The sequence below is a fragment of the Rhinoderma darwinii genome, chromosome 9 (assembly GCF_050947455.1).
Source record: "Rhinoderma darwinii isolate aRhiDar2 chromosome 9, aRhiDar2.hap1, whole genome shotgun sequence".
Taxonomy (NCBI): domain Eukaryota; kingdom Metazoa; phylum Chordata; class Amphibia; order Anura; family Rhinodermatidae; genus Rhinoderma; species Rhinoderma darwinii.
The window spans coordinates 94117311-94144305 of record NC_134695.1 but is presented as its reverse complement, the minus strand read 5'-3'; the positions used below and the strand labels follow the sequence as shown (position 1 = coordinate 94144305).

The 26995-nt window shown below is 44.3% G+C and overlaps 1 protein-coding gene across 2 annotated transcripts; it reads left to right on the top strand.

The window, feature by feature from the left end:
* The first annotated feature begins 13722 nt into the window (after positions 1-13722).
* DEF8 (differentially expressed in FDCP 8 homolog) lies at positions 13723-26631 on the top strand. 2 transcript variants are annotated; one of them, XM_075838565.1, is made up of 12 exons: positions 13723-13879; positions 16330-16452; positions 17614-17711; positions 17956-18105; positions 19111-19252; positions 20049-20213; positions 21848-21975; positions 22943-23056; positions 23193-23273; positions 23349-23489; positions 24625-24734; positions 24998-26631. In XM_075838565.1, the coding sequence occupies exons 2-12, from the start codon at positions 16341-16343 to the stop codon at positions 25095-25097; spliced, it is 1341 nt and encodes a 446-aa protein (XP_075694680.1). In that variant the 5' UTR covers positions 13723-13879; positions 16330-16340; the 3' UTR covers positions 25098-26631. The 2 variants fall into 2 exon arrangements, with proteins under 2 accessions (XP_075694680.1, XP_075694681.1); XM_075838566.1 differs by lacking the exon at positions 16330-16452.
* The last annotated feature ends 364 nt before the right edge of the window (positions 26632-26995 follow it).

The following is a 26995-nucleotide window of genomic DNA, read 5'->3' as shown; positions in this document are numbered from 1 at the left end:
AGGGAGCCGGGCTCCTAGCATTATAGTTATGTACGACGCTAGGAGTCCCTGCCTCGCTGCGGAACAACTGTCCCGTACTGTAATCATGTTTTCAGTACGGGACAGTAGTTCCACGGAGAAGCAGGGACTCCTAGCGTCGTACATAACTATGATGCTAGGAGCCCGGCTCCCTGCACTGTGTTCGGTCCGGGACTTTGGCCGAAATACGTTCCGTCCTTTACGGACTGAACATGCTCGTGTGAATCCAGCCTTACACCTGACAGGAAGAAAGACAGAGAAGTGGGATAGGCTCAACAAGTAAAACCAGAACCGCACAGAAGCTAGACTAGTAGTCATGGCGATCTTAAACGGGTTGTCCAGTTTAGAAAACGCATTTTCATACACCCGAATAGGGAATTCAGAGGTAATAGAGGGGGTTCTCTGTTGAGGATCCTTATTTCTTGGCCAGAGTGGAGAGCGGCTATGAAGAGCGTCTCTTGCTATGGAGGACCTGTCCTGCATTACACAGACAATCCATTGATATAAATGGACACTGTGTAATGCTTAGTTTCCCCTGTGGTAGCGCTGGAGGGAAACTGAACACTTACTGCAAGGTTTTCTCATGATTACATCTGGTCCCTGGGGGTGCCAGGACGGGGACACTTTGTGATCAGTCTATTGTAAAGGGACCCTTGTAACAAGTAGGGATGGTCCAAAGCAGAGAACCTCTTTAAAGGGTTAGGTTATGTTCACACGCAGTGAGCAAAAACGTCTGAAAATACGGAGCTGTTTTCAGGCAAAAACAGCTCCTGATTTTCAGACGTTTTTTCAACAACTCGCGTTTTTTGCGGCGTTTTTTACGGCTGTTTTTGGAGCTGTTTTTCAATGGAGTCAATGGAAAAAAGTCTCCAAAAACGTCCCAAGAAGTGTCCTGCACTTCTTTTGATGAGCCGTCATTTTACGCGCCGTATTTTGACAGCGGCGCGTAAAATAAAGGCTCGTGGGAACAGAACATCGTAATTCCTATTGAAATCAATGGGCAGATGTTTGTAGGCGTATTAGGGGCGTTTTTTCAGGCGTAATTCAAGGCGTAAAGCGCCCGAATTACGTCTGAAACTACTGCGTGTGAACATACCCTCAGAGTTTTTCCATTTATCCCAATAAGAAGCCTTCCTGTACACACCTTGAATGGAAGCCAACGAACATTCCATAATACATAATGCGTGAGCAATATTTAGCTATCAATATTTTGGCTGATAGCAACATATGAAAAAGTATAAGTCTATCAGAATGAGTGAAGTCAACCATTCCCACATGTAACAAGGCAAGGGCTGGAGATAATGTATCCGGAATTCCTAAAATAGACTTTAAGAGTTGTTCAACTCGCGACCAAAAAACTTTGATATTCTGATATTCCCCAAAAATATGAAGAATAGTACCTCTAGACATTAAACATCTGCAGCACTGATCTGAGGACGAAGGATATATCAGAGATAGACGATTTGGAGTATAATACCATCTATACAAGATTTTCCGGGAGGCCTCCAGCTGAAAGGCAGATTCCCATTCCTCTAAAGTAGATATTTCCAAATCCCTTACCCACCGAGATAAATAGACCATTTTTGTTTTAGATACTAACCCACATAGCACCGCATATATTTTAGAGATACCCTTAGACCAGGGGTCTCAAACTCGGCCGGGTAAGTGGGCCGCATATAGAAAAAATGGGAAGTTGACGGGCCGCATTACTTTCAAATTTGATACAATACAAAACTATTGTTAATCAATTAGTTATTTGAACTACTATAACACTATATTACTAGAATAATAATATTACATTACTATAATAATAGCGCTAGGTTTAAAATTTGAGATATTTCTCCACGTGCTTATTTCAACAATCCAGCTTTCCAGTTTAAGTGTCGCTAAATGCAGTCCGGCGGCTCAGTTAGCACACATGTCAAGATTGGGCAGCCCCTTTTTAGATAGTGCCGCAGTGCCCTCTGTGGATGCTGCCGCAGTGCCCTCTGTGGATGCTGCCGCAGTGCCCTCTGTGGATAATGCAACACACCCCTAGATAAGGCCACAGTGCCCTCTGTAGATAAGGCCACAGTGCCCTCTGTAGATAAGGCCACAGTGCCCTCTGTAGATAAGGCCACAGTGCCCTCTGTAGATAAGGCCACAGTGCCCTCTGTAGATAAGGCCACAGTGCCCTCTGTAGATAAGGCCACAGTGCCCTCTGTAGATAAGGCCACAGTGCCCTCTGTAGATAAGGCCACAGTGCCCTCTGTAGATAATGCAACACACCCCTAGATAATGCCAGTGTCCTCTTCAGATACTGTCACCCACCCACTTGTAGAGGCTGCCACAGTCCCCTCTGTAGAGGCTGCCACAGTCCCCTCTGTAGAGGCTGCCACAGTCCCCTCTGTAGAGGCTGCCACAGTGCCCTCTGTAGAGGCTGCCACAGTGCCCTCTGTAGAGGCTGCCACAGTGCCCTCTGTAGAGGCTGCCACAGTGCCCTCTGTAGAGGCTGCCACAGTGCCCTCTGTAGAGGCTGCCCCAGTGCCCTCTGTAGAGGCTGCCCCAGTGCCCTCTGTAGAGGCTGCCCCAGTGATGTCAGGGGCTTGCCCAGAGCTGGAGTCCCAGGCAGAGCGCTAGTAGGCTCTTCCTGGGACTCCAGCTGTGCTCCTGACATCACTGGGACTCCTGCTCTGGGGAAGCCCCTGACATCATTGTCGATGTATGGACAGCGATGTCAGAGGCTTCCCCAGAGTCCCGGAGCAGAGCCGATAATAGCGCTCTGCCCGGGACTCCGCTCTGGGGAAGACCCTGACACACTGTCCATATATGGGCAGCGATGTCAGGGAATTCCACAGAGTCCCGGAGCAGAGCCGACACCAGCGCTCTGCTCGGGACTCCGGCTCTGGGGAAGCCCCAGACATCGCTGTTCATATGTGCACAGCGATGTCAGGGAATTCCACAGAGTCCAGGAGCAGAGCCGACACCAGCGCTCTGCTCCGCTCTGGGCAAGACCCTGACACACTGTCCATATATGGGCAGCGATGTCAGGGAATTCCACAGAGTCCCAGAGCAGAGCCGACACCAGCGCTCTGCTCGGGACTCCGGCTCTGGGGAAGCCCCAGACATCGCTGTTCATATGTGGACAGCGATGTCAGGGAATTCCACAGAGTCCAGGAGCAGAGCCCACACCAGCGCTCTGCTCCGCTCTGGGCAAGACCCTGACACACTGTCCATATATGGGCAGCGATGTCAGGGAATTCCACAGAGTCCAGGAGCAGAGCTTGTACTAGAGCTCTGCCCGGGACTCCGGCTCTGGGGAAGCCCCAGACATCGCTGTTCATATGTGGACAGCGATGTCAGGGAATTCCACAGAGTCCCGGAGCAGAGCCAACACCAGCGCTCTGCTCGGGACTCCGGCTCTGGGGAAGCCCCAGACATCGCTGTTCATATGTGGACAGCGATGTCAGGGAATTCCACAGAGTCCCGGAGCAGAGCCGACACCAGCGCTCTGCTCGGGACTCCGGCTCTAGGGAAGCCCCAGATATCGCTGTTCATATGTGGACAGCGATGTCAGGGAATTCCAGAGTCTCGGAGCAGAGCCGATACTAGCGGCTCTGTGTCCCGCGGGCCGCAGATGACAGCCCCAGGGGCCGCATGCGGCCCGCGGGCCTCGTGCTTGAGACCCCTGCCTTAGACGATCTATCCAAATTTTTGAATGCAACTTCCTCAACAGATCTAGGAACATCAACATAAGTAGGAAAGGAATTCAGCAGATGCCTCACTCTCAGGTATTTAAAGAAATCATTCTTGGATAATGAAAATTTATGACATATATCAGCAAACGTCATCAATTGATTATTTTCCATAAGATCAGAAATAGTTTCAATACCCGCATCCATCCAATTTTGGATCACTAAGTCAGGAATTATAAAGGGAAGAAGACGACGAAGAGGAAGATCAGGATATCTCATCTGGAAAATATGATCCTTCCCACAAAATTTGGGACAACTCTTAATCATGGAATTCAGGTGTTGCATTCAGTTCCATTGGCACAGATATATAAAATCCAGCACTCGCCATGCAGTCGCTTTTACAAACATTAGTGAAAGAATGGGTCGTTGTAAAGAGATCACTGAATTCCAGCGTGGTCCTATAATAGGACGCGAAAAATTGTAACATGTCAGTTCCGAAAATTTCTTCCCTCCTAGATATTCCACCATCATCCCCTGTGGCTGGGATTATTGTAAAGTGGAAGGAACCGCAGCAACTCAACCATGAAGTGGAGACCACGTAAAGTTACAGAGCGGGGTCACTGAGTACTGAGATGCATAGTGTATAAAAGTCGCCAACGCTCTGCTGACTCAATAACTGCAGAGTTCAAACCTCCTCTGGTATTAACATGCACACAAAAAACTGTGCCCTGGGAGCTTCATGGCATGGGGGCCGAGGCGCTGCATGCCAGCCTTACATCACCAACCACAATGTCAAGCGCTGGATGAAGTGGTGTAAAGCAGCCGCCACTGGACTCTGGAGCAGTGAAAACGTGTTCTTTGGGGTATGAATCACGCTTCTCTATCTGCAGTCTGATGGACGAGTCTGGGTTTGGTGAATGCCAGGAGAACGTTACCTGCCTGACTGCATTGTGCCAGCTGTAAAGTTTGGTGGAGGAGGGGTAATGCTATGGGGTTATTTGCAGGGGTCGGTCTTGGACCCGTAGTTTCAGTGAAGGGAAATCCTAATGCTTCAGATATGGCTGGTTGGTTGGGTGAGTTTGGTGTGGAAGAACTTGACTGGCCGCACAGAGTCCTGACCTCAACCCCATACAACACCTTTGGGATGAACTAGAACGGAGATTACGAGCCAGACCCTCTCCCCCAACATCAGTGTCTGACCTCACAAATGCTCTTCTGGATGAAGGAGCAAACATTCCCACAGACACTCCAAAATCTTGTAGAAAGTCGTCCCAGGAGAGTGGAAGATGTTTTACTGCAAAGGAGGAACAAACTCCATATTAATGTCTATGGATTTAGAATGGGATGTCATTAAAGCTCCTGTGGGTGTAATGTGTAGGTGTCCCAATACTTTTGTCCATATAGTGTAATTGCTGCCATGGCACTTGTGTCTCCAAAAGGAGTCGCTGCTGCAACCATGAGGTGTCTCCCAGCCAATCAGGCACCATAATTAGAATATCGCAGGTGCATAATACCCGCTGCATCACTTAAAGAGGCTCTGTCACCAGATTTTGCAACCCCTATCTGCTATTGCAGCAGATAGGCGCTGCAATGTAGATTACAGTAACGTTTTTATTTTTAAAAAACGAGCATTTTTGGCCAAGTTATGACCATTTTTGTAGTTATGCAAATGAGGCTTGCAAAAGTCCAAGTGGGTGTGTTTAAAAGTAAAAGTCCAAGTGGGCGTGTATTATGTGCGTACATCGGGGCGTTTTTAATACTTTCACTAGCTGGGCGCTCTGAAGAGAAGTAACATCCTCTTCTCTTCAGAACGCCCAGCTTCTGACAGTGCAGATCTGTGACGTCACTCACAGGTCCTGCATCGTGACGGCCACATCGGCACCAGAGGCTACAGTTGATTCTGCAGATCGACTTACCTGCAAACGCTCATGCTGCTGCAGAATCAACTGTAGCCTCTGGTGCCGATGTGGCCGTCACGATGCAGGACCTGTGAGTGACGTCACAGATCTGCACTGTCAGAAGCTGGGCGTTCTGAAGAGAAGAGGATGTTACTTCTCTTCAAAGCGCCCAGCTAGTGAAAGTATTAAAAACGCCCCGATGTACGCACATAATACACGCCCACTTGGACTTTTACTTTTAAACACACCCACTTGGACTTTTGCAAGCCTCATTTGCATAACTACAAAAATGGTCATAACTTGGCCAAAAATGCTCGTTTTTTAAAAATAAAAACGTTACTGTAATCTACATTGCAGCGCCTATCTGCTGCAATAGCAGATAGGGGTTGCAAAATCTGGTGACAGAGCCTCTTTAATAAACAACATCTTAAAGATGGTCTTTATTAAAGGGGTATGTGTAGTGACAGATTCCCTTTACAAATAAAGTTTCAATAATAGGGATAAGAAGCTTTTCTTTACATGGTAGAGAATGGCTGGGTCGCCACCCCGCAGCAGCAGTGCCAGGGAGGCGCACGCTGATGATTTGGCTACTGAACTTCAATACAATATATTTATTGTACAGTGAAGGAAATAAGTATTTGATCCCTTGCTGATTTTGTAAGTTTGCCCACTGTCAAAGACATGAACAGTCTAGAATTTTTAGGCTAGGTTAATTTTACCAGTGAGAGATAGATTATCTAAAAAAACAAAACAGAAAATCACATAGTCAAAATTATATATATTTATTTGCATTTTGCACAGAGAAATAAGTATTTGATCCCTTTGGCAAACAAGACTTAATACTTGGTGGCAAAACCCTTGTTGGCAAGCACAGCAGTCAGACGTTGTTTGTAGTTGATGATGAGGTTTGCACACATGTTAGATGGAATTTTGGCCCACTCCTCTTTGCAGATCATCTGTAAATCATTAAGATTTCGAGGCTGTCACTTGGCAACTCGGATCTTCAGCTCCCTCCATAAGTTTTCGATGGGAATAAGGTCTGGAGACTGGCTAGGCCACTCCATGACCTTAATGTGCTTCTTTTTCAGCCACTCCTTTGTTGCCTTGGCTGTATGTTTCGGGTTATTGTCGTGCTGGAAGACCCAGCCACGAGCCATTTTTAATGTCCTGGTGGAGGGAAGGAGGTTGTCACTCAGGATTTGACGGTACATGGCTCCATCCATTCTCCCATTGATGCGGTGAAGTAGTCCTGTGCCCTTAGCAGAGAAACACCCTCAAAACATAATGTTTCCACCTCCATGCTTGACAGTGGGGCCGGTGTTCTTTGGGTCATAGGCAGCATTTCTCTTCCTCCAAACACGGCGAGTTGAGTTAATGCCAAAGAGCTCAATTTTAGTCTCATCTGACCACATCACCTTCTCCCAATCACTCTCAGAATCATCCAGATGTTCATTTGCAAACTTCAGACGGGCCTGTACATGTGCCTTCTTGAGCAGGGGGACCTTGCGGGCACTGCAGGATTTTAATCCATTACGGCGTAAAGTGTTACCAATGGTTTTCTTGGTGACTGTGGTCCCAGCTGCCTTGAGATCATTAACAAGTTCCCCCTGTGTAGTTTTCGGCTGAGCTCTCACCTTCCTCAGGATCAAGGATACCCCACGAGGTGAGATTTTGCATGGAGCCCCAGATCGATGTCGATTGACAGTCATTTTGTAGGTCTTCCATTTTCTTACTATTGCACCAACAGTTGTCTCCTTCTCACCCAGCGTCTTACTTATGGTTTTGTAGCCCATTCCAGCCTTGTGCAGGTCTATGATCTTGTCCCTGATATCCTTAGAAAGCTCTTTGGTCTTGCCCATGTTGTAGAGGTTAAAGTCAGACTGATTCATTGAGTCTGTGGACAGGAGTCTTTTATACAGGTGACCATGTAAGAGCTGTCTATAATGCAGGCACCAAGTTGATTTGGAGCGTGTAACTGGTCTGAAGGAGGCTGAACTCTTAATGGTTGGTAGGGGATCAAATACTTATTTCTTTGTGCACAATGCAAATAAATATATATCATTTTGACAATGTGATTTTCTGTTTTTTTTTTTAAATATAATCTATATCTCCCTCGTAAAATTAACCTAGCCTAAAAATTCTAGACTGTTCATGTCTTTGACAGTGGGCAAACATACAAAATCAGCAAGGGATCAAATACTTATTTCCTTCACTGTATGTCTATATGTATGTATATATTGTATGTTTCTCTATATGTATGTATTGTATGTCTATATGGATGTATGAATGTCTATATGTATTTATATATGTATTGTATGTATATGTATGTCTATATATATGTATTGTATGTCTATATGTATGTATGTCTATATGTATATATATCTATATGTATGTCTATATGTATGTATTGTATGTCTATATATATGTATGCATGAATATCTATGTATGTATGTCTTTATGTATATATATCTATATGTATGTCTATATGTATGTATTATATGTCTATATATATGTGTGTATTATATGTCTATAGGTATGTATTGTATGTGTGTCTGTATTGTATGTCTATATGTATGTATTATATGTCTATATATATGTATGTATTGTATGTCTATAGGTATGTATTGTATGTATTGTATGTATTGTACTGTATGTCTATCTGTATGTATTGTATATCTATATGTATGTATTGTATGTCTATATGTATTTATATATGTATGTATTGTATGTCTATATGTATTTATATATGTATGTATTGTATGTCTACCTGTATGTATTTATTGTATGTCTATATGTAGTTATTTATTTATGTATGTATGTATGTATGTATTGTATGTCTATATGTAGTTATTTATTTATGTATGTATGTATGTATTGTATGTCTACCTGTATGTATGTCTATAAGTATTTATGTATGTATGTCAGCTTACACGGATTTGTATGTATTACTATGTAGGACAGAGCACCAAACGAAATCCTTATTCAGGAGTATATTGTTCACCGAGTCTGGCCTGGTTTGGACAGCTGATTAAGGGGGCTCACTTTTAGAACCCCCCACAATCAAAGGAATCGATCAGTCTGTACTTCCCTAGTCCTCCAGGACTCGAGCCGTTCTTTTCTTTGGCTGATAGAGAGAAACCCTATTGGGGGTGCCACCTCTTTGGACCCAGAAAGTCTGCATAAGACATTTTAAACTTTTAACAAATATTGTCAGAAGCCAGTATTAAAGGAGCACATGGACAGTCCAACCCAGCACGTGGTAAGGCCCCATGCACACGACCGTAAAAAAATCTCAGCAATTACGGACCCGTTTGATTCTATTGCCCGCGGACACCTTTCCATATCGCTACGGATAGGTGTCCGTGCCGTAGAACTGTGCCGGGAATTATGGAGCATGTCCTACCAAAAATGACTCAGATAAAATGCGTCATGAATCAAAACAATCTCAGAGAAAAACTCCATGTCCTATTCTTAACTGCCCCGGAAATTGTAACTCTGATGGTTGAAATGGTCAAAAATGTCACATTTTTCTACAGGCCTCGGGTATAAAAACGAGTCCAGAGAACATGCTAAGCAGTTGCCCATAGCAACAAATCAGATTCAAGCTCTAATTTTTCTATTGCAGGTTTGGAAATGAAAGTAGCGATGTGATTGGTTGCTATGGGAAGCATGACTACTTTTTCTCCAAGACAGTTTTAATACATGAGGCCAAAATCTGAAATAAGTACCAAAGCTGTTTCCTAGAGGCATATTCTTAGCTCTCCCATATATGCCGTGACTAATACTATCCTCCTTTACAGTCTATTTGAGCCTCAGTAATTGCCAAATGACCTGATCCAATTAGGTGTAATTCCTTCTAATTGTTTCAGACAGTCGGACTGTCACTGTCAAAGCCGGCAATCGATGCAAGAGTTACGCCGAGGTTCACACATATGAAGCCTCTGAAGTCAGACATCCGCCATGAAAGCCACTTGCAGACAAATGTATGAAAATATGTCACTAGTATGGCGTCCCATAAACTGATTGAGCTCTGTATGGCGTGCTGTACTCGTGCCTCCAAATTTTCATGTCTAAATTAAAAGGGTATTCCGGTTTGAGCAAATTGCATTGTATAATTAAAGGTTATACCGTTTTTCAATTTCTTTCCAATTTGCAAGATCTCTGCTTGCTGTCATTCCGTAGGAACCTTCATTGTTTATTTCCAGTGGATAAAAATCTGTCCTGGTGATGTGATGGACACACAGGTGCAGGGTTCGTTACAGTACAGTTATTAGAGCTGTGTCGCGTCATGCAGCTGTATGGCCATCACGTGACCAGGAAAGTTTTTTATCCACTGAAAGTAAGCAATGAAGGTTCCTATTAAATGACAGCAAGCAGAGATCTTGAAAACAGTGAAGAATTGATACAGAAGCAGGGATGTAGAAAGATAGAGATGGGCCCCATACCAACCCAGATTGGACATTAAAAACAAAAAAGAATTTACTCACCGCTCCTCTTTTCTTTTCCACAAGTGGCCCACACCGGATCCCCTCAGGCTGCCACATCAGGCCATGGCGCCTACAAGGTCATGGCGCTGCGCAGCACAGGATGTTATACGTCCTCACACTGCCCGTAGCCATGACGATGTATGAGCCCTGGCGCAGACCTTTGCTGGGACCTGATGTGGCAGCCTGAGGAAATCCAGGACAGGACATCTTTCCATCCGGGCCTGGTCACCCCCCCCCCCCCTCCCGCCGTGATAGTTCCGCCACTGTACAGAAGGTATATTGGAAAATTGTATAACTTATCGTTATGCAAAATAAACCTTTATTTGCATAAACCGGAATACCCTTCCACTTCAATAAGGAAAACCTCGGCTACAACAGTATCGGACTGCACATGCTGCTATTTTACACAGACTGCGTATAGGTTGCTGCCATCAAAACCGGCCTGTCACCGCTGCTACGCCTCTGACTGCAAATAGTGACGGCAATGAAAGCAATATATTACCGAAAAACCACACTACAGAAAAACCACATGTAGAAGTCGCACGTTTTTCCCCGTGTGGTATCACAGATTTCTCAATAGGCAGCAGTTTCCTAGAAATGTGTCTTAGAAAAAAAAAACAGCAAAACCAATGCACAAATGTATATTTTTAGCGCCATTTGTTTGGCATGCAATAGTTTTACAGTTAAAGGGGTTGTCCACTCTGGAAAACCCGTCCATAAGCCCTGGACACCATAGAGGTGGACAAAGGGTGTTTTCCCCTCTATTATAGAAATACCTCTTTGAGGGTTTTAAAGGGAAGGTGTCATGAATTATTATTATTTGTTTATCATATTGCTTTTAATATGATATTAACATAAATTTTATTTATTTGTGTTCTCATGTTCTACTTTTTACATTGCTCTTACTTCTCTATGGGGGCTGCCATTTTTTTTCATCTCTGTATGTGTCGATTAACGACACATACAGAGATAGAATACGGCACATACATCCCCATAGAGAATGCGAACGGGAGCCGTTCCATTCTCAGAAGCGTACGCAGTCTGTGTGGGAACGGCGCATGCGCCGCTCCCACACAGACCAAGACTAAGCTCGTTCACAGAGCGAAATCCGGCGCCATTTTCATGTGGAACGGAAGCCGCTGCCGGACAGTCAGATGACGACTTCCGGCCGCGGCTTCCGGCCATATGTTCAGGCGCAAGGAATAAGAGCGTGAACCAGCGGAGGCGGCAGGTAATTTATGTTCGTGTATGTGATGTGTGTATTATGTTGTTATTATGTGTGTATTATATTCGTGCATTATATACTGTCTACACAGTACTGTATATAATATATACTGTATACACAGTGTAGGAGGTTTGAAGATTCAACCCCCTCCTTCTCCTTGCACTAGCCAGAAGAAGGGAGGGGGGATTGTGTGAGGACACTAGAGGAGAGTGTGTCCACCCCAAATTTGCAGCATAAATCAATGAGGTTGGTTTACCACATTGACCATGGTGCAATTTTGGGAACTGCTCCCCCTAGTGCCCAGCACATGGAAATGTTATAAATTGGAATCTAATTTATAATATTTCCTGACTAATAATTCTAGCGACACATTCCCTTTAAGGTTCTTATAGTGCCCTGATGTACACCACCAATATTAAATTTGACAAGCAAAAAGGGGGAAAATATGGAGAAAAGAAGGGCAAGCGTTTGGATCAAAGGATCTCAGGATTAGGTAAATGGAGCGGCATGGGAAGGTATAAATTACCTAGCAGGGATAGGGTGAACGGTCCCTCAATTAAGAATACCCTATTGTATTTTCAAATACCTGAGCGTTTCTGCCGCTTTGCTTTAGCGATCAGTGAGGGTCTCAGTGCTCAGACCCCCATTAATCAAATCTTCTGACATGTCACTATGTTTAGTTACACTTTAAGAAATAATTTGCATTGACTTCAATGTATGCCATGTAATGTGGGACAAGAAGGCTGATAGAATGACGTTATAATTGCGTTTTATATACACCTCTCTCCAGTAACCCAGAATATTTGATAATCTGGAATTTATAGGGTCTCATTGTTGCCGGATTAAAGGAATTTTACTGTAATTTGTAGCTCAACACTCTGATCTTGAGCAACAATTTTTGTGATTTTAAAAAGGTTGGCCCACGGAAAACATTTATTTTAAACATTTCTCTGCTATGGGCCAACCTCATAGAGGCGAGGACCACACAGGGAGATAGCGTACATATGGGATTGTCAAAGTTGGATGACCCTGATTAATACAGGTAGATCCCCTGACATTGAGCTGATCGCAGAGAATCCGGCCAATGAAAACCTGGTGATCAGCTGTTATCGAAAGTGAAGCTGCCATTGTGTCCGCATTCAAAATGTAGCATTATATTTCAGTTCTGTGTGAGAAACAAATGCAGGATTACCAGACGTTCTGTATTATTGGATGCCGTATTAAAGGAATTCTAAGCTTTGTGTTTGTACATGTGATTTTTGATGTGAAGGGTTCACTTTTTTTTTAGGTGATAGAATTGGACCTAGGGTTACAGTGACTTTGGTCGCACGACATGAAGATCACAATGTTGCATTGCCACATGGCATTTAGGCTGGAAGCGCACAGCGACTTGTGGCTGCGTGACATAAGATCGCAATGTCGCGCTGCTACATTGTAACTAATGATAGTGAATGTGGTCGCGTTGTGACCTGCAAATTACCGCGACACAACATTAGTCCGAAATCTAAACCAGCAGGATTTCAGCGTGATCGCATTCACTATTATTGATTGTGATTTTAGTAGTGCCACATGGCGATCTTAGGTTGTGCAGACACAAGTAGAAGCCCCAGCCTAAATGAATGTTAATAGGGTCGCGTTACAGCTGGCGACATAATGCAACAAGACTGTTGCCAAAACTCCAAACCTGCTGAATTTTTGGTTTCAGTCTTGAAGCGTTATGTCGCATGTCTCAACTTGACCGCATTGCCAATCATTCAGGCTGGGGCTACATGGCGACTTGTGTCGGCGCAGCCTAAAATCGCAATGTCGACCTGCTAAAGTCGCAACGAATGATAGTAAATGCGGTCGTGCTAAAATCCAACATGTTTGGATTTCGGACGAATGTCGTGTCGCGGTAACTTGCAGGTCACAACGTGACCACATTCACTATCACTAGTTACAATGTAGAAGTGACGTTACGATCTTATGCCACATGGCCGCAAGTGGTTTGTTTGGTTATTTTGACTCTACAGTCAAATCGCAACGACAGCCAGACGCAGACAAATCGTACACATTTTTTGGTCGCCCGACTTGTCTGAGACTTGATGACGTGCGACCAAAGTCGCCGTGTAACCCTAGCCTAATAGTTCAGCCCCTTGTGAACCCCAAAAACTGCACCTCAACATTACTACACCTATGAAATATGAGTAATAATCGTGATCAAATATTACTTAGAAATTGTACTTGTCTTTTATAGCCTAGCACAATGATATGACCTCAGCCAGCTAGAACATGGCCGGGGACACAACACCCTGATATCAGCAAAATGTCATTACATATCCCTGCATCATCCTGCTGAGCGCAGGGAGCGGCCTGCAGTACCGGCATCCTGCCGGCAGAGGGCAGCATGGCGATCGTAGGATAGAGGAGGAGTTAAGATCGTCTGATTCCTGGAGCTCGGTGATAGCTGCGGCCCCGCCCCGTCTGACAACCGGAGAGACCAGGAGGGGGGATAGTTGTCACCGGGCCGGCAGGGGGACCGGGGGAAGGCCGCTCCTGGTCGGGGAGGCCTCAGCGTGACGAGCCGGACATGCCGAGGTGAGCCCCGGGGTACAGTTGAAGTGTTTACAGGAGGGTGTAATGGGGTAATATGCGGGCACCGGAGTGACAGGGCATCTGTGTGCCCAGTGTAGCCACATAGACCACCTGTAATATTGTGTATTGTAGCCGTATATTATTATTATTTGTTGTAAAATCTATATAATATTACATAATATAACTATACACTACAACAAGCACTCCAGCTGTTGTGAAACTACAATTCCCAGCATGCCACAGCAGCCTTTGGCTGGCACGTTAAAGACTTTGGCTGTTTGGGAATGCTGGGAGTTGTAGTTTCACAACAGCTGGAGCGCTGAAGGTTGTTGACCCCTGTCCTACGATGTTGTTATACTATATGACAGCAAAATTCTATCAATCCGGCATCTCTGGGACATTCTGGATTATCGGATGTTCTGAACCATTAATCGTTGTGTTTATAGACACAGAATCCTACACATACTTCCCGATGCTGGTTTTGCAGCTTTTGTTTTCTAACTTACAAATACGCTGTTACTGATACGGATGCATGTCATCCTCAGTGCGTGCGTAAGCAGATGCCGTACTTTGTGTCTCCTATAAAGGATTTTTCTTGAAAGGGGTTTTCCACTATATATAAATGTCTAAGGGGGAGGGGCAGAATCCCCCAAATAATTAACTTTGAAATACGTACGATTACCCCCCTCCTGTTCCTGCGCCGTGTCTCTATGTACGTGGCTGCCCGATGACGTATGTCCATAATGATGTCACCGCTGTGGTTGGCGCCATCATAAGGCACACAGAGCACTGGCAGGGGATCCTGTCCTGATAGTTTGTTACAATGTGTTAGTAAATAAGGCTCTGTTCACATCTCATGTTTAGAAAATGTAAACTGCACGGTATATGTTTTTATTTGCAGGATGCCCCTGTATAGAACACCATAGCTTACGCTATATATAAATATATATATATATATATATATATAAGTCCGACAGTGGCCGAAAGGACACTCTTTCGGCCTCCGTCTTGTGAATGGAGCCCCATAGAAAGCTGGAACGTGATGTGTACAGAACCTAAAATGTATCAGCCTGGAGTCCAGACTGTTTAGTTCACAGAGGATTGTCTAGACTGGATACAATTGCAGCAAACCATCAGCTGTAAGAAGTATCGGGTATATACAGGTATTCAGCTCCTAAATGTAACATGAATGTTGCCGTTCAGTGACAACAAACAGAAATCTTACAATTTTCATAGAAATTTGCAGAACTTTCCATTTTACAATGATCTAGCTTTATTTACATCAAACTGGAAAATCCCTTTCATCTTCTCCAAAAGGTTCTCTGAGAGGAAGAAGTGGACGCTTCAAGAGGTTTTACAGCAGCCGGGGTGTGCGGATTTGGATGGCACATTGTTCGGGCTGCTGCAGAACCTCTTTGCTAAGAAGTTGGTTCATCTTCATATCAACAACTGAGGTGTATTGATAGACATGAGCATTTATCCCACTGAATGTTTTTGTGGTTGGGACGTTGCTGGATAATCTGTATCCCTCTATATGCAGCGTTGTAGGGGCTGCCAGCGGAGATGAAGGGCTTATTTCGGGGTGTACGTGGCTTTCCCGGGAAACAATGCTGCGCTATTTTTTTCTGGTATTTTCGGCTGGATCTGCGCTGGAGGCTCCGTTAGGGGCCACAGTCACAGATTCAGCCGAAAATACAGAAAAACCACGTACACCCTGACAGAAACCTGACGGAAAAGCGGATGCAAAAACGGATACCAAACAGAACCGAGCGGAGGGTAAAACTGAAACTTTATCTGCTGTTGGTTTGTTTGGCATCTGTCATACTCTGTTTTTAACGGATCCGTCTTTTTTTATTTTAATGTATTTAGTACTTTTTTTTTTTTTACGTTTTTGGATGTAGGAAGTGATGCACATGCGCAGTAAGAAAAACATATCCGTTAAATGTAATAACGGATAAAAACGGAAGCTCATTTCCGTCAAGTTTCTGTCATTTCGGACAGAAAAAAATAGCGTAGCAGACTACGCTATTGTTTCTCATCATAAAGTCGGAAGAACGGACCCGAACTGAGCTCAACTGAGACGAAAAAATCAATGGGTAGTTTGATGGAAACCTTTCATTCAGTTTTTCTGTTCCTGTGACATAACAGAGTAACAGAAAACACAACACAGATGTGAACAGCATCTAAGGGCTTGTTCACATCTGCATTGGAGGCTCCGTTAGGGGCCTCTGTCACAGTTCCGGTAAAAAAAAATGCCAGACAAAATAACGCAGCATGCTGAGCTGTTTTGTCCGGTAAAACCGATGTGGTGTTTCCGGCATTTTCGTTGCTCTGCTCCTATGACTGAACAGAGCAATGGAAATACTGAATGCAGATGTGAACGAGGCCTTAGATGTAAGCACATGTCCCGGCGTATATGGTTCTATATGTCAGGTATTGCTGCTCTCTTGCAGTGTGGCTGGATATGGAATACAATGACAAGCTGGCCAGGTTCCGTCAGGGTCATCTCAACCCCTTCAATAAACCAAAAGAGAAGGAAAGTCCCCGAGAAGACGGAGAACAGGAACCTTCAAAGGGTTCGTATTTCAAGAATGAGATGTTTTATTAATGCGACTCTATTAGACGCCAACAAGCCTAAATATAGAAGTCCTCTTCTGTCATTTCAGCTGTTTCTTGATGACAGGAGATAGACGCCAACTTTTCCAGAATCCTGAATGGCAAATCTGCCTAGTTGTGTAGCAGTACATCACTCTCCTCATATTGCCACATAATAATGAACGTTTTCCATTCAGGGCTCTAGGAAAGCAGGGTACCCGCTGGGGCTGTGCGATTTTGCAAAAAAAAAAAACTAGATTTTTTTCCAGCCCTATTTTCTTTATATAAATAACTTTCTAACATATATTGCTATAATTGTGCGTAACTTCCCAACTTTTAACCTCTGCAAATATTTTTTATCAGAAATATAATTAGAGAAATGTCTATCTAATTGATTATAACTTCTGTTCCCCGGCAGGGAACAGGTTAACAGAATCTATAATCTACTATGCGCTGCGTGCACTAACCTCCCTCTCTGCCCGTCACCACCTCAGCCGGTCTCCGGCATTGCAGGCGAGGGCAGTGTAAATTGCAGCAGGGCCAGGCACATAGCGCTCCTAGGAGGGCAGAGGGCATCTATGGACAGAGACGTCAGGGACTCCCTCTAGGAGCGGAATCCCGATGCTTTGGCCGTGGGTTCCGCTACTAGAGGGAGCTACAGTGGCGCTATCTACATGGGCACCGTGGCACTATATGGGGGTGTCGCACTATGTACAGGGGTCCCTTTCACATGTACCGTGGTCATGACGGGAAATCCGGCTGACACACGGTCCATTTTTCACGGCCTGATCACGGTCGTTTGAAATGGTAGAGGCAGATCCGGGACAGAACAGGGAGCAGATGAGGTGACGGGGCGCAGCTTCTCAGACAGGGCGGACCAGGCAGGTGACGAGGCAGAGCTCCCTCCTGCAGCACGGCGTGACGGTGCCACTAGGGAATCCATTTGACGATTCTGTTAAAACACAGAACCGTCAGAGGCCTTGAGGGCAAATGAATTTGATTAATCGCCCAGCCCTAGTACCAGCTAATAATCTGGCACCAGAATCATAAATTCTTTGTCGTTGTATATTACTGTCATCGTCACCTATTTTGTACCCCCCATACGTCTGACACTATTCTTCTTTTTTTTTTTTCTTCTTCAGAATCTCCACCAGGATCTCCTCTGCGTCTACCAGAATTCCAGTGCCCTGAACGAGTGATGGATTTGGGAGTCTCAGAAGATCACTTCTCCCGGCCAGTGGTGAGCGGGGCTCATAAATGTCTGATAGATTCGGGTCTCAGGGCACCTATTTTGAGAACGGGGGGGGGGGGGGTTCGCCTAATGCGGCAGCCGCAAGCTGTGGATTTAAGGCGGGAATTACTGAAGAGTGGGCCGCGTACAGCGCTCTCTATTCTGCTCAATGGGGGTTACTTGCCGGGAATACAGGGATATTTGACCAACACACACAATGAGTGTAATATCCATCTCCCTCTTCTCACTCAAGGGCCTCTTTCTGGCATCCGACATCCAGCAGTTGAGACAGGCGATAGAGGAGTGTAAGCAGGTGATCCTCGAGCTGCCCGAACAATCGGACAAGCAGAAGGACGCAGTGGTCAGACTCATTCATCTCCGACTCAAGCTGCAGGAGCTGAAGGTAAGACTTTGGGTTTTCTGTGTCTCTTTTGTCTCCCACTTCTTGTCCTTTATTCAACAACATAAAAGATTCTCATTTCCATAAAATCTCTTCAGAAAAAATAAATCTCTTTTAGTGGACGTAATATCTCACTACTATCCTGACATATAATTGTTTGAAGTTACAGGCCCAAAAGCCTGAGGCTGCACTATGGAGAGATTCTGATGACATCCTGTCCTGTTCTGATTTCTGTCAGGTGCTGTGTTGTCATCAAGATTCAAATCACCACCCACATCAATGTCCCCACATAACTTCCATCCTTCAAAACTGGAAAGAAGTAGATATTGTTGTGTTTGGTGATTTAGACCGACACATGGGAGATTTGTTGCAGAAATTTGTGCAACTGTCCTATTCATCTGAGAGAAGCTGGCAGATATCCATGCACATGATTCAGAAATAAACCCATTCAGATATATGGAATGAATGTGCCCCGTGTAAATAATACCATAAGAGATGCAACAAGAAAAGGGGTTGTCCAGATGGGGCATCCCTATTAAAGGGGTTGTCCGGGTTCGGGGCTGTTTTTTTCACTGATGACCTAACCACAGGATAGTTCATCAGTATGTGATCGGTGGGGGTCCTACACCCGGACCCCGCATCGATCAGCTGTTCCAGAAGGCTCCAGTCACAGAATAGCGGTCGTCCTGGGTTACCACAGCTCTGTTCCTATTCACTTGACACCCGGATCAGAGCTGCAGTACTGCAGCATGGCCACTATATACAGTATACAGAGCCATCTGCTTCCGGCACCAACCACTGCATAGCTTCCGGCGCACAGAGGCAGCCGGAGCAGTTGATCGGTGCAGGGTCCGGGTGTCCGACCCCTACCGATCACATAGTGATGGCCTATCCTGTGGATAGTTCATCAGTGTAAAAAAAAAAGCCCGAACCTGGACAACCCCTTTAAGATTGATCTAATTTCTCCAGTACCTTAGTGCTTATCATTATCTTTCTCCCATTATCCAGGACCCACATGAGGATGAGCCTAATATGCGGATTATATTAGAACATCGATTCTACAAGGAGAAGAGTAAAAGTGTAAAACAAGTGTGTGACAAGTGCAGCACATTTATCTGGGGCTTGATCCAGACTTGGTACACTTGTACAGGTGAGAGATGCTATGAGGCCACAGTCACACGGTGCAGTTTTGCCTCTAAAGGTGTGTTCAGACCAGTGTTCTGCTAGTTTGCTTCTGGGTGCAGATATTTGCACAATTTTTAATACCTGTGTTCTTAAAGGGTTATACAGGATTAGAAAAACATGGCTGCTTTGTTCTAGAAACAGCTCCACACCTGTACGGATGTTGTGTCTCATATTGCAGTTAAGCATCATTGAAGTGAAAGGGGCTGAGTTGCAATACCACACACAACCTGTGGATAGGTGTGGCACTGTATTTGGAAGAAAATAGCCAGGTTTATCTAATCCTGTACCACCCCTTTAATTTAACAAACCTCAGAATTCTATTATAATTGTATTTTACTTAAGTCTGGTAGAATAGTTAGTAGTTAGAGTTAGTAGTAATAGCAGAGTTGCTTCTCTAGTAGTAAAAATGGTGTCCTGCCCTCTACCCCCCTCCAATCCGTATCATCACAGCAGGCCCCCTTTTCCAGTAGTCATAGCAGGTTCCCTCCCAGTAGTCACAGTTAATGACACCATCCACCTTCATACATTCGGCACAGGGTGGAAGCATCAGGCTGTCGAATGCAAGACAGGATAGGAGCAAAATCTGCCCGACAGGACTGTTTTGCCCAGCCAGTCATTACAATAAGAAACATATAAGTACTAGCTACACAACATGGTAAAAACCTAGACTATAGGTAACAATGTGCGTTACAACCGGCAATTATTGTGAGTGATGCAGCAGAACCAAAAGGAAAAAACTCACTCCTTTTTTTTTTTTTTAGGTTGTTACTATCGTTGTCATAGCAAATGTCTGAACCTGATCACCAAACCCTGCGTAAGGTCAAAGGTCAGTCATCAGTCTGAGTACGAGTTAACCATTTGCCCAGAAGCTGGACTAGACAGTCAGGATTATCGCTGTGCTGAGTGCAGGGCACCCATCTCACTACGTAAGTATAGAAAGAATACATATATGTGATTTTCTGTGTGCATTACATCACATCTGATGATAGTTTTAGTAGCGGAGAACCCCCCAGGAAGTCCTCAAACGACAGCATTCAGTTCTATTAGAGTGACAATTACTTTAGGTCACCCCATTCATTTCCTTGTAGAAAAAAGTAAGAGGAATATTCTAAGTTTGAAATATAAATCCCAATGCTTTTTCGTTTTGGGACACTGGTCGTTTTAAAGAGCCACACACTACAAGATGATACGACTGCTGTAAATATGCTTCTCGTACATTGCCGCAAATGGTTATCCTCACACAATGGCAGCCATAGCATGTAACCACTAATGATTGAGAAGAAGCGCTTACGTCTGAAGGGACAAATTTCCTGTGGCCAGAACCGATCTAAGTTCCATAGAGATAATATTAATCGCTAATGATCATCCTTTCCATTGGGATTGGTAACTATTTACATATGAGACATTGTGGGAAAGGGCACATTCTGCGGGTGTGACGGGCTGATAAGATCAGGCATGCTGTATAAGCCAAAACGAAACGCCTAGGATTATATATAATTATGTTTTATCTTTCTACGTGATGAACCACACAAAATTCAAGATTCTAAAATGCTGACCGCTATCTTTCCTGAGGGTATTTTCACACTGGGCGGATTAGCTGTGGATTTTTTTTCATAATCTATTCATTGCAGGAACATCCTCAGCGTATTACAGTAGCAGCAGAGTCAGATGAGATTCGAACAAACCTCATCCACGTGCTGCAGAATAAATCTGCTGAGAAAATGTGCAGAAATTGACCTGCGGTTCGTTTTTGTTTTTTTTAATCCGCAGCATGTCCATTTATGCTGCGGAATGTATGCACTTTTGTTACGATTTTTCCCCATTCAGTTCAATGGGGAGGTAAAAGCTGCAACAAATGGCAAATGTTGTGGTTGTTGGCACGGAAAAGCTGCGATTCCTCCACACAAAAAAATTGCAAAATGTAGTAAAAAAAAAAAAGGTTATAGTTACCCCTTGCAATTGCCACAGTGATGGCTCCTTTTTTTTCTGTCTGCTCTTCTTTTCGCGGGGTCGATTACGGATCAAAATCTGCACCACAATTTTGTGTGGTCTTTCAGCCAATGCTCCCTGCGAGTTCTAGGGTACATTTACGCCGTATCTGACCGTGTGAACAAACCTTAAGGCTTCCAAAATGTACATTTAGTTCAGCAGAGGATGCATTTTATTTCATTAAGGTGATAAGCGTCTAATGGAAACATCTGGTGCCGCTAATCTACAGCGGAATTTCATTTTGTTGCGGAAATGCTGCAGATTGTCACAGCGGATTTCACACTTTTCAACACAGAGCGAAATCCATGGCAAATCTCCAAAAAAATCTACTTATAACATGTGGATTTGCTACATCTGGACGTACCTTTAATATATAGTGTGTAAAGCCTATCAGGCTGGCGACTCTCAATCCTCATTGCGCACCAATTGTTGGCAAAATCTGTCCATTATCTGACAAACACTTTGCTCACCTGTAGTAGTATTTTCATTATTTGTACTAAACAAAGGCGCTCCTAAAATTTTCAGATTCCAGTTTTCCGTGTATTTTTGACTGATAATGGTCCCTTTACAGGCGCTGTCCCCAGCGAGGCCCGGCAGTGTGATTACACTGGGCAATACTACTGCAGCAATTGCCACTGGAATGATCTTGCTGTCATTCCAGCCCGTGTTATTCACAACTGGGACTTTGAACCACGCAAGGTAGGCATGGATTGCAATTAAAGCGCGCTGCCATTTTTATCTGTCTCTTGCCATGTTATTGAGGCATGGCAGAAGAGCATAGATGGTAGTATGCCAGCTGGGACTTCCTGGTGTCCTGGGACGCCCTGCAATGCCTTTTTGGCTATGTCAACTGCATGTTCACGTTTCATAGCTGTTGAGTAATATGGATGTCATCAAGCTAACTCAATCATGAGGAAATAGGGTACCCTTCATTTTTCACAATAGAGGGGGTCCCTGCTCACAGCCCCCCCACTGACACCATCTTCTGCCATGTCTCAATGTCGAGGATGGATAAAACGGTGGTACACTTTAAATTATGTTGCTAATTCATTCATTCATTTGGATCAATCTAGTGTCTGCCAATCTGTTATATCAGTTGAAAAAATTTTCTTTGTAGGTCTTTGCGTTCCCATTTACATAGCATTTTGCCCATTCACGTAGCGTTTTTTTGTACAGGTGAAGCACATGGGTTCAGTGTGTTTTTCTGATCGGTTCTTGGCTGCGCCACTGCCATGTGTGTGGGCAGCATTTCTACGTTTCTACCAGACAAATTAGCAAATATCTCCTAATGCTGGTGCTACAATGGATCAGGGCAATACTGACTTTATACCCATTGCAGTATGTCGGGACTGCGTTGTCTATATATCCCATACAATGTGTGAATCCTGCTCATTCCTCATATGTTGTGTCCCCAGTCAGGGTACTTAACCACATTTATAAAGGGACAAGTCATCTAAAAGTATCTTGATATGTCAGAACATGAAGGATCCCCATGGGATACTGCATTTCCACTGAGCAGTGCCAAAAGGGTTTTTCAGAACATCGTAGCCCCTCGTTTTGACTTCTTTTTTTTTAGTTTACGGATTTATGAACAAGACCTATTTTGCCTTTGCGTTGGAGGCCGAGATGAGTGAATTTAAACCTAATATGCGGTCTCCACTTGCAGGTGTCTCGCTGTAGTATGCGGTATCTTTCCCTGATGCTGGGCCGTCCAGTGCTCAAGCTGCGGGAAATTAACCCTTTGCTGTTTAACTATGTGGAAGAGCTGGTAGAGATTCGGGTAAGAGCTGGTCAGACCCTGAATACAGAGTATATATATATATTCTTTTTTTTCTTCTATATCCAGGTATGCATTGTATATGAATGTAATTTACAGAAAGTAAACGTTTTTTTTTGCCGTCTTGTCTCTTTATTAGAAGTTACGTCAGGATATCCTCCTCATGAAGCCGTACTTCATCACTTGCAAAGAAGCTATGGAGGCCCGATTGCTGCTGCAGGTCAGGATTGGATTTACTCTACAAATAACTTCTGATTGGATGTGATTTTTGTTAGTTAATGTGTTCTTTGTACAGCTACAGGATCGCCAGCATTTTGTGGAGAACGATGACATGTATTCCCTGCAGGATCTTCTGGATGTTAGCAGCGGACGGCTGGGTGCCTCCCTCACAGACATACACACCATGTTTGCCAAGCACATTAAGCTGGACTGTGAGGTGGGTAGGCCAATAAAATGTAGTTTTTTGAGGTTGGTCTCAAAGTGAAACAAAAATTTGAAAAAACTTTCGATTACCGGAGTACTTCTGCCGCTTAGTTTTAGCGATCGGTGGAGGTCTCAGTGCTCGGACCCCCACCGATCAAACCTTCTGACAGGTCACTATGACATGTCAAAAGTTTTTTTTAAAAGATTAGTTACCCTTTAAACTACCAGATCCGCACCCAACCTGATGTTGAGGTTAAATGAATTAGACAGGTTGGATTTTATTTATTTTTTTCTTATGACTTCAATTATTTCTTCTGAGATGAACATCATCGGTTTCTAAACTAGAAGTGGCCAGATTTACATATCCTTAAAGGGGTTTTCTCATCTTATGAAATAATGGCACATCATTAGGATAAGCCGTTACTTTCTGATTGGTGTGGGTCCCCACCGATTTATGAGTATAAAGGGGCTGCGGCGCTGGTTTAGTGCTGCATCCCTTTTAACGATATCCCTTCACAGCTGCGCTCCCGGCCTGCCGCTGCGAAGGGAACTTCAGCACAACTCCTTTCATTTGAAAAACAGCGCTGTGGCCCCTACATTGTCAGAAATAGGGGATTCACTTGAGATGGGAATAACCCTTTAGTGGGATATTCCCACTAATAAAATGTATCACCTATCTATAGTATAGATGACAAATGTTAGAACGGTGAGGGTCCCACTTGCTGGGACCCCGACAATTGCTGAAATGTGCTCCCTCCGCTGTTTTACTATCTTCCATAGAGTTGTATGGAGTAACACATGCTCAGCCACTGTTCCATACAACTTCTCCTCACCCGGCCTATCTTGGCGGGCTCGCACCTGCCTAACATTTATCATCTATCTCGATACTCTGGGGGAGGTTTGGATCAGGGGTCCGCAACCTTTGGTACTCCAGCTGTTGTAAAACTACAATTTCCAGCATGCCCTGACATCCTTTGGCTGGAATAATAAAGCCTTTTAGCTGTCACTGCATGCTGAGAGTTGTAGTTTTACAATAGCTAGAGTGCTGAAGGTTGATGACCACTGGTTTAGCTCTTCCGCATCTAAAGATGTTGCTTAAAATGATGTGAGTGTGCTGCTGTGTTCATGTGTAATCTTTATATTTGCAGCGCTGCCAGGCTAAGGGCTTTGTGTGTGAACTGTGCAAGGAAGGAGACATTTTGTTCCCATTTGATAGTCACACATCTGTGTGCCAGGATTGTGCTGCCGTGTTCCACAGGTGAGATTCTTTACACCAAGGCTAAGGCTCCGTTCACACTGGTCATTGTATCTGAACATCCCAAAATTGATTCAGATGGGATTTTTATGATGGCGAATGCTTCATTTTTACCTCTGATCGTCAGATCCCATTTTCTGTTACTTTTTAGGCTGCATGAATTTGCCTCCTGTGTGTTCTGCGTCTACGTTTTATGTACAGGTAATCTCATAGAGAAACTATAAAATATAATACTACTTTTTTGCTTATTTTATTTTCTATCCCAGGGACTGCTATTATGACAACTCTACAAGCTGCCCCCGCTGTATGAGGCAAAATCTCCGGAAACAGACACCGGAGCCTGGAGAGGACAGGTGGCAGCAGTGAGGAAGAGACACCACACATAAGACACTATGTACAGGGAGAGAGACACTTGTATGGAGTGCGGCACCTACTGGACTGTGTCCTGGTGCAAGACCTTGGACTGAAACCACGTAAAGATGTTGTCTTGAATTTCTTCAGAATCTCTAAGTCTTTGTGACATTCCAGACTAAGGCTGGATTCACACGAGCGTGGCGTTTTTGCGCACGCATAAACGCGGCGTTTTGCGTGCGCAAAAGCCACTTAACAGCTCCGTGTGGCAGCATCATATGATGCGCGGCTGCGTGCTTTTCGCGCAGCCGCCATCATTATGACACTCCATTTGGATGTTTCTGTTTTCATTCATCCTTTTGACAGCTGTTGCGCGAATCACGCTGTTCGCACGGAAGTGCTTCCGTGCGACATGCGTGGTTTTCACGCACCCATTGACTTCAATGGGTGCGTGGTTTTCACGCACCCATTGACTTCAATGGGTGCGTGATTCGTGCAAAACGCCCAAAGAACGGACATGTCGTGACTGCACGGCCCCATAGACTAATATAGGTCCGTGCAACGCGCGTGAAAAACACGCGCGTTGCACGGACGTATTTCCCGTTCGTCTGAATAAAGCCTAATAGATACCGATCATTCCTGCAGAGACTTTATCTTGATGAGACTATGGTTATTCCTGTATATAGATCTCATGTGGATCCTTATTACCGCATTATACGTGGGGATCTAGCACTGACTCCGTCCTCTTCTTGCTCTCACCTGCGGGCACTGCCATGGACACCATCAAAGCCGGTTTATTATTATTCTGCAGACCGTTCACACCTTCTGTATATAAAATGTACAGTCCCTAATAGGTTAAAGTCTATAGGAATATGCAGTGCCTCACAAAGTCTCTTCCCACTACGGTGCTAAGGTTTTTTTTTTTCCCTCTATCTTGCACTTTAATTTGCAAGTTTTAAATGCCCTATGGGTTTGTACAGGTTGGAGAGGGTTATTGTACATGAAATTCAACTAGACCCTGGCATCTACCCATCCTTGGACCCCCAGATCTGGAAAGAAAGCAAAGACGGAGATTTACTCCATGTACAATAGATTGTGAGAAATGCTGTCAATCTAAAGCCTCATTCAGATGGACGTATTGCACCTATGTTTAACTATCCATAGTCCAGATTTAACAACTGGACCCCCCCCCCCCCCACAGTTCCATTAGCACCATGAATCCCTAATGTGTTGTAAGTCTGGTTAAGTAGAACTGCAGGGAGTCCGTTTGTAACCCTGGAATATGGATAGTTAAACACGGGTACAATACTCATCTTTAGGAGACCCTTAGCCTGATCCTCATATTGGACTGTGTATTGGACTTTAGACACCCTTTCTAGTCTGCATCTTTTTTCGGATGTTCTGTCTCCAGCTACTCAGAAAAAACTCAATAATTGTAAAGAAATATAATCCAAGGGGGGAATTTGCCAGAGAGAAGTTATTATTTATTGAGCGAATTATTTCTGTTATTTATCCTCTTGTACATTAAACGTGATTTTTGTCGATAAAATGTCTGCTATTCAATACTCCAACACTAACCGTGCTTTTATTAACACGACTTCATTCATTCAGGCCATAGCTGTAACGATCTGACTGTAGACAGTGATAGTCTGACTAGATAATGATCCAAGAACATTCTTTTGTTATTTTATCAATGCATCTAATTTTTTTTTAAAAACGACGCAACTTTTCCACAATCCACCTTTTGTATACACAGCTCCCCTGCAGACCAATGTGTGTCCAAGGCTACAGACTACAAACATCCTGTGTAGTCTGATCCTGCAGTCATGTTGTACTTTTTTTTCCCTCTGTCCTCTCTTCTACTGTCTCTAAGTTAGCAATAAGAGGGTGCAGAGGAGTAACACATGAATGCA